This window comes from Protomyctophum parallelum, assembly GCF_964188405.1.
Source record: "Protomyctophum parallelum genome assembly, chromosome: 3".
NCBI lineage: Eukaryota > Metazoa > Chordata > Actinopteri > Myctophiformes > Myctophidae > Protomyctophum > Protomyctophum parallelum.
In genome coordinates, this window is record NC_139698.1 from 40,969,347 (window position 1) to 40,983,330 (window position 13,984).

General features: G+C 41.2%; 1 protein-coding gene across 1 annotated transcript in view; it reads right to left on the minus strand.

Annotated features, from left to right (window-relative positions):
• Positions 1–13,984, minus strand: part of LOC310856112 (atrial natriuretic peptide receptor 1-like) — a 65,961-nt gene that overhangs the window by 8,587 nt on the left and 43,390 nt on the right. The window contains exons 6-15 of the mRNA XM_083761341.1: positions 11,313–11,404; positions 7,637–7,772; positions 7,398–7,479; positions 7,056–7,173; positions 6,122–6,196; positions 5,932–6,009; positions 5,326–5,430; positions 4,365–4,436; positions 3,583–3,745; positions 1,947–2,102 (exon numbers count right to left, since the gene is read on the minus strand). Coding sequence (XP_083617467.1) covers positions 1,947–2,102; positions 3,583–3,745; positions 4,365–4,436; positions 5,326–5,430; positions 5,932–6,009; positions 6,122–6,196; positions 7,056–7,173; positions 7,398–7,479; positions 7,637–7,772; positions 11,313–11,404 — 1,077 coding nt within the window. The remainder of the gene's footprint in view (positions 1–1,946; positions 2,103–3,582; positions 3,746–4,364; positions 4,437–5,325; positions 5,431–5,931; positions 6,010–6,121; positions 6,197–7,055; positions 7,174–7,397; positions 7,480–7,636; positions 7,773–11,312; positions 11,405–13,984) is intronic.

Genomic DNA, 13,984 nt, shown 5'->3' on the forward strand with positions numbered 1-13,984 from the left:
AAAGGGAAGGGACAGGTTTGAGGGTCGTTAAGATAATACAAATGATACCTTTCTTTTTATTGTTATCTATGTCACAGTATGTTTGTTTGAAAATAATCATAATCATAATCATCACTGAAAATAGCTTATACCTAATTCCAGGGCAGATTATAGGATCAGACCTTAAGGGGGCTCAGTGAACCCCCTGATAAATCACAAATTTCAGTGAATAACAATGAGTAACAATTAGTGTCGAAGTGTCCTTGAGCAAGACTCTGAACCCCTTGCACGGTTTCCACCCCATTGGTATATGAATGAATGTGTGTGAATTGATGAATGTAATGCACAATCTACAGTATGTAATGCAATTTGGATAAAAGTGCTATATAAATGGTGCATTTATATAGCACTTTTATCCAAATTGCATTACATAGATTGTGCATTACATTAGATATAAATGGTAGATTTACCATTTATAACATAGCTTAGTCAGTATATGCGGTGCAAGCCCCTAAGCTAAGCTTTATTATTGATGCAACATTTCCTTTTGTTTATCTGTGTTCTTTTATCCAAAGTTTCACAATTCATTCTTAAGAAACTGACAAATTCAACACATCAGAAGAGCCATGTCGACATTGTGTTGTAACCATTTTTAACGGCTGTGGCTGCTGATGTTGATGAACACAGTCGACACGACAGTATCAAGATTTTTCAACTCTGGTTGCTTTCATAAAGAGCTGATCAGAGCGCCTTTTCTGGACGAACGGAGCACTTTGAGAAGTTGGAAATAGTGTAATAACCACTGCCCTAAACTAAAGGGGGATTTAGGAATCCACTGCCCTAAAGGGGGATTTAGGAATCAGGGAAAACAGCTAATGAAGCCAAAATGGCCCTCTCCCAAACACACACATAGTTTACTCTCTCTCTCTCTCTCTCTCTCTCTGTCTTGAGTGTTATTGCAGACAACTGTGACATGATCCAGCTCTAATTCACCACATTCAGATTCTGTCACGATGCAGACTAAAATATCTCCCCCAAATCTCTTGTTACACAGATCTCTATGAGTCACAATGTCTCCTCAGCTTTCTGCTTGTCCAATCAATGATATAGTCAGTACATTGGTTTGTAACTGTTAGTGTTGGACAGTGCTTAGTCAGTAGGCCTACTCCTGGTCAAATATTACTCAACTACAAGTGAAAGTTGCTCTGTCAAATTTGCACTTAAGTTCAAGTATTGGGGAGCCGTATTCAAAAGTACATGCTTAAAACACATTTAAGTGTGTTTAAGCCTTTTTTTAGGCTGCTCAACAGTGTTACTTTAGGTCACCCAGCGGTATTGCAGCTGTTCATACTCCAAACATACATAGGGACATACACGGCCAGTCATTGGAGCCGTGAGCACCGCTCAAAATGCTACATAAATCCCAGATATTATTGTATATCATTATTACTTATGATTTGAAATGAGAAAATGTATCATGTCCAACACACAACAAACACACACAGTCCTATGGTTGTGTGAGAGGTGTGAACACAGGTCTGTGACAGTCCATTACGAACAGCAGTTGACCCAGGATCCATTTATAACATCCATTTGAATCTAGTCTCCATAGCGATGGTAATGTCCCATAAGCTGGGGTGAAAGACAAGTCAAGCTATAATAAAGGCATTAGCAATTGTTACAATAAAGTAAAAGGACATCATGATTCTAAAGTAAATCCTATAATACCTATACCCCTTTTACAGTACTACTACAGAACTACAGTAACCAAGTCATGACAATGAAGGCGGGCTACATTGAAATCCCAATGCTGGCTTAACAAATTAATTCGCAGGCAACACGTCATAAAGTGGAGCTGAACCCATGACATCAGAGGCACATGGGACTCTTTTAGTTTGTTGTGTGTGCTTTATTGTATGTGTACAGTATGTACTGTATATTATGTGAATGTGTTCCTGCAGTAGTACCTTTGGGACTGAGGGGTTCTCCTTCCAAGAAGAATGATCCACGGCGCAGAGCCACCTCCTGGAGAATAATGCCAAAGCTGTAGACGTCCCCCTTCTGAGTACCGACCAATGGGGGAATCTCCATCCTCAACAGCTCCGGTGCCGTCCATAACCTCCCTGGCAGCAAAGGAGGAGGGAGGAAACAGGGTTTGAGCAGGAAGCAACATGAGGTAGATGGTCGTGGTTACAGGAATGCAAGTAAGGAGGAGAAAGGAAGGGTGGGAGGGAGGGAGAAGGACAAAAAAAACTCCTGTGTCTGTTGGGTGAAGTACAACAATGTACAAACACAGCAGCAAGATTTGTGAGCTGTTGTGACAGGAGAAGGATGTCTAATGGAAATGGAATGGAAATCAGTGTCAGTAACCCTTCGCAGTGCATTAATACGTATATTCCTGCTATTTGTCGCAAAGCTTTCATACAAACTGAATGCAATACATCGAAAAACATTTCAAAAGTTGATACCAAACTAACCTTTCCTATATGGATGAATAACCTTTATAGTTTTGCAAGATATTCTCTTCCCTCTATATTGTTGTTGCTGTTCTGGATTGTTATTCATGTCATAATTGTGTGTGAGTGTATGGGACCCGAATGGAAACAAGACCGCAAGGTCTTTCTTCGGTGAAATCCTTTTGGACGGGATGCTTGACTGTACATTGTGCTGTTTGCATTTATATGTTATGTTATATAAAATATTCAATCAATCAATCAAACACTAATTTGCAATGTAACACAACTCTGAAATATTTAATTGTAAATACATTGCTTTTTTTATTGTTGTTTTGTTCCACTTTTGCTTTGGCAATGTAAATGTATGTTTTCTCATGCCACTAAAGCTTCTTTGAATTGAATTGGGAGGAGGCAGAGAGGAGTAGAGGGAGTCTTTGAGAGGATGAGGAAGTGTATGGTAAGGAGGGGGACACAAGGGGAGAAAGGAAGGAGCAATGAGGAATGAGGATGGATAAGAATCAAGGGAGTGAAAAATATTTGTGGATATCTGTAGGGATCGCAAATCAAACTGTTGTATGCAGAAGGAATAGACACCGGAGCAGCTCTGACAGTCAAAGCCGAAGCTCCAAAGATCAAAACGTCAGTCAATTCTTGTACTAGCAGGTACTTCTTGTACCTGAATAAAAGGCTTCAGTGTCCAGTGTCTATCCCTTCTGCAACTGTTGTCCCTGCTGTCCCCTGTGACGCACCAGACTAGCTGTATTAAGGGCCTTGGAAACGGGGAGCGATAAAACGCGCCTATAGTTCATTTTCAATGAGACCTGCGTTTTTGCTCTGAGAAGTCGCGGTGCGACAACGCAAGCGTATTTACGTGAGGGCGGGCCTGTGCATTTGTTGCGCGCGTGCTCGTTACGTGCACGTGCCCGCGACTCACCAGACCTGGATTCTGTTTAGATTTTCTTTTTATGCCTCTTTTACGCCTTTTTTTACCCTCTTCAACAGACCTGGAGGAGACCTGTGTTGATCCAGGCAACAACGCCTGCGTTCCTCCCTTCACGTTTGCAAGGCCCTTTAGGCTGAGGTGAGCTGTTCTCAAAGTGCATGTTCATGTTCATATGTTCATAAGTGTGAGAACCTAAAGACCTACGGGCATAGTATGCATGTGCATCTTCTTCAGGGTCGTTCTCAGAACGGAAGCTGGACAGGCCGTAGTCTGTGATCTTTAGGACGAATCGGTTGTCAACCACACAGTTGGTTGACTTGAGTTTGCCGTGTGAGCTAATGACACTGTTGTGAAGAAAGGCCATGCCCTGAGTAGAGAGACAGAGTCAAAATTACATTTAATCACTAGTATAATAGTGATTATATTAGTATAATAATGTATCTGAAGCATCTTTCACAGTACACACATACTGTACTGAAACGCAAGCTGCAGAGAAGTGCCATACACCAGTTATTACTCTCAATATACAATACACAATGAGAGAGAGAGAGAGAGAGAGAGAGAGAGAGAGAGAGAGAGGGGTGGGTAAATGTAGGTGACAGCACAAAGTCTATATAGGCTATAAATAGATGATGTCCAATTGGGACTTTTATTGTAAATACAGTACATACTCAGTGTCCTTTATTATACTGTATAATACATCTCTGACTCACTGATTGTCTCTATTGTCATCTGATGTTCTAGCTCTGTACTTGTTTGCATCCACAGTGGAAATGTTCTCCTCATGCCAAAAGGAATGTGATGCAAGACTTATTCTTTAAGTAGGTTTCATTAATGTACACTACAGTATATGGAGATAACAAGTAATGCACCATAGGCTTGCAAGTCACGACTGACAAAAGTAACCAAAGAGTTTTAAGTGAAAAGGATACAGTGTAAGCTACAGTGTAAACATGCTGTACAGTATGTGGTAGAAAGAAAGGTACCTTGACTATATCAACGATGAGGGAGTATTTGAACATCCAGTCCAGAGTGATGCTTTCATTCTCTAAAATGTCCTAAAGGCAAACGTAAGACACAACGTAAGTAAGAGAGCAGCAAGACACTGAGCTACACATTGATAGATAGATAAATAGTAATGGCAAAGTGAAAGAAAGTGCAGTGACAAGGAAAGAGAAAGAAAGAAAGAAAGATGGATGGGGGGAGGGGCTGAGGAGATGGGAAATTGACAGGGGGAAGATGTAGAAACAGATAAACACAGGAGGAGAGGAAAAGGAAAAGGACAGTATTCAGTGATGATACAATACCTGTAGACTCCGTCTAGGACAGTATTCAGTGATGATACAATACCTGTAGACTCCCTCTAGGACAGTATTCAGTGATGGTACAATACTGTAGACTCCCTCTAGGACAGTATTCAGTGATGATACAATACCTGTAGACTCCCTCTAGGACAGTATTCAGTGATGATACAATACCTGTAGACTCCCTCTAGGACAGTATTCAGTGATGATACAATACCTGTAGACTCCCTCTAGGACTGTATTCAGTGATGGTACAATACCTGTAGACTCCCTCTAGGACAGTATTCAGTGATGGTACAATACCTGTAGACTCCCTCTAGGACAGTATTCAGTGATGGTACAATACTGTAGACTCCCTCTAGGACTGTATTCAGTGATGGTACAATACCTGTAGACTCCCTCTAGGACAGTATTCAGTGATGGTACAATACTGTAGACTCCCTCTAGGACAGTATTCAGTGATGATACAATACCTGTAGACTCCCTCTAGGACTGTATTCAGTGATGGTACAATACTGTAGACTCCCTCTAGGACAGTATTCAGTGATGGTACAATACTGTAGACTCCGTCTAGGACAGTATTCGGTGATGGTACAATACCTGTAGACTCCCTCTAGGACAGTATTCGGTGATGATACAATACCTGTAGACTCCCTCTAGGACAGTATTCAGTGATGATACAGATGTTCGGGGTGTCTATGCTGGCTCCAATGAAACGTGTCAGGTGTTCATTCTGAACATCTCTCATCTATGCCAACAGGTGAGAGGGGGATGGATAAGGGTGAGGAAGAACTTTCATTGGCCAAATACATTTGCACGAATAATGACCTCTGCATTTCACTCAGTGGGCAGATATTGTTCATTGTCTTGCTCAAGGTCACTTTGATGCCAGGAGGGGATCGAACTGGGAACTTTTAGATTCCCAGGAGACATCGAATAAATATATATTTCACATTGTTTAATATGGCTGTCAAATAATGATCTATCATGCTGATTGTTCACCTGAACAACTACGGCTATATTTATTTATTCATTCATTCATTCATTCATTCATTCATTCATCGATTCATTGAATACTTGAAATTGAATACAGAAATAAGAAACTCAAAAAAAGTCCTGGGAACTTGTTTCCATTCCAGAACTTTAAAAAGAATGTGATGTGTTTTTTTGTTTTGTTCTATCTTTGTGAGCAGCTCTTTGTTATCAGAGTTCAAAGACACTCAAACACATAAATACATCAGATACTCACATGTTTCAGTTCAAACAGGATCTTCCTGGTGAGTTCGATGCGTTTCCTGTTGGTATATTTAATGGCCACAATGTTTCCCTGGAGGGTTACAAGGAATTACATGTCAAGAGACTCTCTCTCTCTCTCTCTCACTGCTGTTTGCATACATTGTTGTCTGCTTATAATAAATGTAAGTTTAGCACAAACTGACCTTGTAGTATCCAGTTTTGGCAAACACCTGAAAGTTTCCATCCCCTGTCATCAGGGAGCCATAGTTGGAGCCCCTCTGCGCACACACACACAAACGCACGCACGCACGCACGCACACACGCACACACGCACACACGCACACACGCACACACACACACACACACACACACACACACACACACACACACACACACACACACACACACACATGTTTTAGCGCATTTTAGACTTTGTACTTAAATTCCTGAATGGAAACACCTCAAAAGGCGAAATCGTCTTAATTTTTCGCAAGAACACTTTTGTGCTTGGGTCTATATTGAAAAATATATATTGTCTAATATAATGCAGGCTACACTGTCATATTGCTTATTTTGCTATTTTACTTCATTCTGACTTTTGAGACTTCTTAGTTGTTTTTTTATTTTATTACCACTGCTATTATCATAACTACAAGAATTTATATGCCTGGAATGTTGGAATTTGGGACAGCTGTTTTAAAAAACATGTGACAATAAGAATCTTGATGAAACACACATATAGTACACGATACACACACATATCGCTGTAATCGCTGGAATTCGATCTCGCACGTGGAAGGCCAACATCTTAACCAGCAGCCTAAAGGGCTATAACTCTCCATAGTGGTCTATGGCCCAGAGAGGCTCTGAGCCACTACTGATACACTCACCCCCCTTTTGACCTCGCCCAGGATTCAAACCAAATCTTAACCACTAGCCTAAAGGGGAATTCCCCTTGGGCGGGAGAGATATTAAGCTTTTGGTCCTCATGAGGCTCTGGGCCACTACTGATGTACTACTCGTACGCACATTGACCTTTGTGTGTGTGTGTGTGTGTGTGTGTGTGTGTGTGTGTGTGTGTGTGTGTGTGTGCGAGTGTGTACATGCATGGCTACTGTATGTACAATGTGTACTGACCAGAGACAGGGTAAGCTTGCTCCCACTGCGGAGAACCTTTTCCAGGTTGCTCATCTGAAGATCCTCCCAGTGGATCCTCCACAGCTGAGCCACTAGTTCATTCTCCAACTTCAACTTCCTGTTTGGATGTGTGTGTGTGTGTGTGTGTGTGTGTGTGTGTGTGTGTGTGTGTGTGTGTGTGTGTGTGTGTGTGTGTGTGTGTGTGTGTGTGTGGGTGTGTGTGTGTGTGTGTGTCAGAAACCAAAAGATGTGGAGAAAAAGAAAAAGAATAGCTGACATATTTGAAATGATGACTGTCACCACCAGTGACCTCTGACTCAGACAACAGGAAGCAGCTCTCACCTGTAGATGAAGACGGTGATGGTGATCATGATGATGATGAAGAACACAACGATGGACACCATCTGATGGATAGTGATCGTTTCTGAGAGAGAAGGGGGGGGGGGGGTCAGACACAGGGTATACATACTGTACTGTACATGCATGTACCGCTTACAGTGGAAGAAATACAACGAAACAGTGAAATTGCAGTTACAATATATTTTAGTCATCTATTGTCAGTAGTTATCTACTGTACTGACTTGCCAGGCAGACAGGGTTGTCATTCTTGAAGCCACAAGGAGGAATGTCAGGAGGAATAGCGCCCCCTGGCCAATGGAGGAACATTCCTGGCACGGCTGTCAGCTGCTCCTCTGAGCTGTTGTACAACGACACAATCTGGAAAACAATGCATTAAGAAATGAATTATTAAAATACTTGGCCGAAATGTGTCACTCAGTGACCAAACCTGAGTGACAAACCTTGAAAACTGAGTCGATTCTTTATTGTCATTATCCAAGGCAGTTGTTCTCAAACCTTTTAATTTCAAGGATCGCCATAACTGAGTGTATACATGTAAAGACATTTGTAAAGACCTGTAAGAGTCCATTTGGAATGCCTTCAAAGAAATCTGGACCCTTTCTAGTTTGGGAATTATGATCCATCATCCATTTGGGGCTTGTAGGCCTACTGACACATAGACACACATTGACTTTCTACTCTGAGTAGGAGATATCTGTGCCTTATTTGTCCTTGATACTTAAATTGCCAGAACTACCAAAACATTAAACATTACACCTTAAAATGTTCACCCCTTCTTCCTTTCACTCACTAAAGGCTGTTTTTAATGTGTTCTTTTAGAGCAACAAAATCAAGGTCAGAGTGGTACACGGTACTCTCGCTTTCTCTCTCTCTCCTTGCAGCTAATGTATGTATGTTTGGTTAGTCACTAAAGGACACAGTGAGATTTTTTGAAAGGCTGGCTGAGGGCCTTTTTGTCAGAGCATTTGAATTATTGTTAGCTGCCAGAATGCAATAAAGAATGTAAAAATGTCTCCAAAAACTACAATATTTTGTTTAACAAGCAGATAATCTAATGCTGCTTTAACGATAATCATTATCATCATCATGATTACATGAACTTCAAGTCATTCAACGACTTTCATCTTTTTGTCAGCCAAGGACTTAAATTACCTTCTATGTTTCCATAATGGAACCATGAAATACCATCACAAAAGTTATTATGCTTGTCTCAGTTTTTCAACAAAACACTTTGGCGTGTGGAAAGGAGCAGAGCAACGATGAACTGAGAAAGAAAGTCTAGGTGAAAATGAATACCCACAGAGACCAATAACTATACACTATACCAACTATACACGCTTTGCTTTTCAATATATCTGGTAAATTTCAGATTTGCATTGCTGTGGAGAGGAAAATCTGGAGCTCTCTGGTGGAGCTGTTGCCCCGCAACCCGACTACGGTTAAGCTGTTGAAGATGTTAGGACGGATGGATGGATGGATGGGTACATTGTGCATACACTGCAGTTACAGTATAAGGAGGTTTTGTTTAAATCCCGGTTGACTGACTGTCCGTGTACAGAGGATTAGGAGCTCTCGTCTAAAGCACACAGACATAGTATAGAGTATACAGCCTGACAAATCTCTGGCCCAACCGTAGCAGAGAGGGCTATTAGCTTTGAGGAGAAAGAGAAAGCGAAGAGAAACTAAGAGAACAAAAAGACAGATCGAGTGGCAAGGTTAAAGATTAAGATGTGTGAGAAAGTGAAAAAGCTATAGCGAGTGACTGAGAAGAGGAAAGTGATGAGGATTCAAAGGAAAATATCCAGACTAGAAAAAGTGCTACTCAGAGCACAGGTCTCCAACAGGCCAAGTAGATGTCGTGGCTTCCTGGTGGCGCTATAATAGGCCAATGTGAAAAGGGTTCCATTTCTTCTTACAATTGTATGAATTGATGGCAATTCGACATTCAAAGTCATGATTTGAGGCATTTCTTTTTTTGAAAAACATGTTTTGCAAGAGTCCACCTGCTGGTGGCGATATATATATACAATGTGAAAAGGGTGGGATTTATTCCTCTGCCTATAGGGATGTGCAGTTATAGGTAAAAAATGCAAATCGGCCTGTTATAGCGCCACCACGAGGCTGATATGAACATTTTCAAGTGGCATTTCATCCTCGGATAGTGGGAATGTGCTGTACAATTTCACATAAATTGCATGCTGTATTCATGATTTGAGACACTTTGTGCAAAACGGACCAATCCTGCAAATTTCTAAAAGGCAAAAAATAAGGTTTTTAAAGGAATATGGGAAACCAGACAGACCTGTGTTGATCACATGACTATAGAGATAGTGTGTAGACTGTGAACTGCTAATGGTGCCGGAGATTAGACACACACACACACGGACACACACACACACACACACACACACACACACACACACACACACACACACAAACAGATGGACGGACGGACGGACAGAGTGCAAAACATACTCTTCCCCCAAGCCTTCGGCCTTGTGGAGACAACAAACAGAGGAAGTGGTATAATAAGAGAGACATGATGTTTTGTGTGGGATGGACTATCACCTGATGAAGGCCGTTCACGGCTGAAACGTCGTGTCCTGAATTAAATGGTGTTTTAACAAAATAAACTCTGTTGGAGCAAAGACTGTGTGCGGACTTCTTCTTCTCTGTATGTATCTACCTTTTGTCCAGCACCAGCAAGGAACTGGATGTGTGCAACTTGCAAGCCACCTGCTTTTTAAACTTGTGTTGGATTAATCGGGTGCAGTACGTTGTTCAGAGTAGTCAGAAATTACATGCGGTCCCCGTATTAATCACATGCACACACCTGCTAACAAAGCACACTTTCTCTCTCTCTCTCTCTCTCTCTCTCGCACACATACATACATACAAATACACAGACACACATGTGCAGAGAATGCACACTTGCAAACAAAGTGCTACTGTAACTTAGGCATTTGCAGAGTAAGTGCATTGCAACTTAGGTGGGACTGCTGTATGCCTGTATGGTGAGATTAAATGTGTGAATGCAGAAGTGTAACAAAATGATAATATGCTAATGTAGTCGGGCTGTAGGGTGACGGGGGTGCATGTCGTTGGTCTGACGTACTAACAGTCATGAGTCCGACACCCTACCCAAAACCCAACCCTAAACCTAACCTCACAGGAAGCCACGGGTAACCTGCCACGGGTTAGTTGTAACCTGCCACGCATGTCGGGAGCCACGGGTTACTGTAAGTGCCTTGCAGAGTAAGCAACGAATTGCTTACGTTGTGTCGAGAACAGCAAAAGACCATGGGAAGCAGAGAGCAGCAGAGCGCAAGAAGGCTTTTCCTTTTCACCCTCTTGAAAGAGGGTGACACTATCTCCGGCACATAAGAGTTGTAAACGTGAACACGATTGGCATGGATATATCACATTGAAAGTTTAACAGGACAACATGACATCATCGTTCGAAGCACTGCTTTGCAAAATCGTCGGTGATTATCAGGCCTGGACTGACAGTCTACCGGAATAATGTCAAGAATGGGTGAAATTAATTCAGTAATTAATAATGAATATCAATTAAACTCTACAACATTTCTCTTAGCAAAATACAAGCACACCGATGAAGCCGGTCGATGTGACAAATGGCTCAAGTGCGTGCCATCCAAACTGTGGGAGGAGTAGCGTTTCCAAAAAAAGGTTACTCTAGAAAGAATAATAAAGTGTTCTAAGTACTATAGTCTAGTTGCCCTGTTAGGGCAACCGTTCATTTTATATAGCATATAACCCAACACAATCATCAAGTCAAATCTTATAATTTGTCTCATACTGTTTTTCATCATATAATATATCACATCAGCTGATGATATTATTGTTATTATCTTGTACAGTATTTGTAATTGGGACCTGGAAGGTACTTGTGTTGGTATCCATGTCCCACAGGGCGAAGTCAGTCTCTCTGTCACCATTTTCATCAATGTGCACCACTCCTGTCACACCTGAAAAGTAAACAGTGGTGGAAAGAAACCAAGTACATTTAATTGAGAACTGCATTTATATTAAGTACAATTTTGAGGTATTTGTACTTTACTTGAATATGTCAATTTATCTGTACTTCTACTTCTACTCCACTACATTTCAGAGACAAATATTGTTCTTTAAAAAAAAAGAGAAAAATCCATAAACATGCAACGACTACCATGAAACCTACTGGTAATTATATGTATGTACCATGTACCTATCTATGTATTATGCAATGTGTCACTGCAAAGATATGGAATAAAAATATATTAAATTAGTTACTAGTTACTTTGTAGATTTTGATTATTATTACAAAACACACAGCCGTCTATACAGTACATTTCGGCAATTTGAAAATAGCCTACAAGCTCACAATGCGTTGCATCGCATTGTGCACTTTTTGAATGTTTTTTATTTATTTGTATTTCTACATTGCAGTATTGATACTTTTACTTAAGTAAAACATGTGAGTACTTTTTCCAACACTGAAAACAAAGTTTGTACATCATGTTGACATGTTAGAGATGGTTTCATAAATGCTCTCGACAAGTCTCTGACCTCGAGAGCATCCTTAGATACATCCGGTCAAGGATGACCGGGTCAGAGAAAACCCAAGATATGCTTCTTCCAGTATCTTTTGTTCTCAACATTACTGGACAATAATAGCTAACTAGCCTAAGCTAACAGTTGACCAACAAGGTTTTTCTTATTTGGTATCCAGGAAACAGAAATGTCCCTCATATTGACTGAAATGTTCACTTTTATAGTTTGAAACAGTCACAAAGATACAGTCACACCAATTTATCAGTGCTCTATGCACACAGTGCCCAAACCCCAGAAAAGGGTATAGTACAGGCATTATATGGGAAAAAAGGGGTCAACCTCCAACTAATTGCAAAAAAACCAAACTCAGCTGATTTTGGATCTTACATATGTCCTGAATAACACAAAAGGTTGCCTGGAATTGTCTGAGGGGAAAGTGTTGAAAATGACCTGTACAGTATGGCCACCATAGACATCCAATATAAGGCAAATAATTTCAAATTTTCCTTTTGCTTTAAGTAGCATGTGACATGTCAAACTAGGGTGTTTTCACGATGCTGAGTCCATTCCAAGCATTAGTTTTGCATAAAAACACTCCTTGGGCTAATAACGGCCATAGCCGTCATCACAAATGTCATGAGGTCAGCACATTTTGAAATGATTTGAGGCAAAAGGGCAGCTAGGTGCCCAAGCACCAAAAGAAAAGTGGGACAGAGCAGAGCAAATGTTTAATGCTGAATGTGTCTGTCCACAAGCTGTCCACTAGTAGCCCACAAACTGTCGGCAGAAGCAAACTACTTTTTAGTCGATTCACGAAGCAATGCAAAAATATAATGAGACTGTCTGTTTATTTAATTTGTGTTTAAATATTTCAGTATCCAGCATGAGATGCTGAAGTAGCTCAACTATGCATTTGATTGCCTTGATGATTGAACAAGATATACAGTACACTAGTAAATACAAAAATGAAGGCCTCAAGTGAATAGAGAACCTGCGATGACTGATATCGGAGGCCGTGATCCGGATGGTGAGATGGGAGAATGAGGCAAAAGTGGATAAGGAGAGATACAAATAAATAGAAACAAAAACAAGACAGAAGCAGAGTAGCCTACTTGAATGAAAATTTGGTAAAGAGTGAAACAATAGACGAGTAGAGTAATAACATGTGGGATTGAAATGACACCTGAAATAAAACAAAATGACATCTGAAATAAAACAAAATAGTTAGGGAAAATAATGTAAATAATAAAACCATGAGAACAAAGTCAGTGGGGAGAGAGGGGGAAGAGATACAGTAAGAAGGAGCTGGTTTCATGGAGGTCACACACATGGCAAGTGTTTGCTGCTCTAACTAAAAAAAAAAAGAAGGAAAGTAACATCATAGGTAACCAGTGCCAGTGGGCGAGGCTAATTACCACCGATTAGCCATGTTAGAAGACGAAGACCGGGTGTTAATTTCCATTTGAAAAGACAGACAGGAGTTGGCACCATTAGCTCTTGCTGGTGATTGCAGGTCTCCATGGTGATTTGGTAATTATAATGCGGTTCACCCAAGAGGAGCAAAGCATTGGTCAGGGGGTTGCATGCCATACTAGACTAGTGGTTCTCAACCTGTGGGAATCTATCTATTCATTTAGCGGTCGCTCGCTCACTGTCTATTTCACTCGGTCGCTGTCTTTCAGTCAGAATACTTCCTTAGCATAGAGCAAGACAGCTGCTCGCTTTGTGCGCCTCCTCACAACGCCACGACGCACGGACCGCCTCACGGAACCTAGCGCCGTGCAGCCCTGTCCTCCAACCATAGACAGGTTACAGCCCTGCGCGCACCCAGCGTGGCTGCGTGACACACTGAACAGCACCAACACAACGGAATGCTTATCTGTCGTACTCGGGGTGGCCAAATGGAGACGTTTTCTTAACCGCCTACCGTTAGCACGCAACAACAGGGTTTAACCCTGTAAAACCCGGATTAATTTCTACTTGCAAAAAACCGATTCCAACCTTACCACTACTTT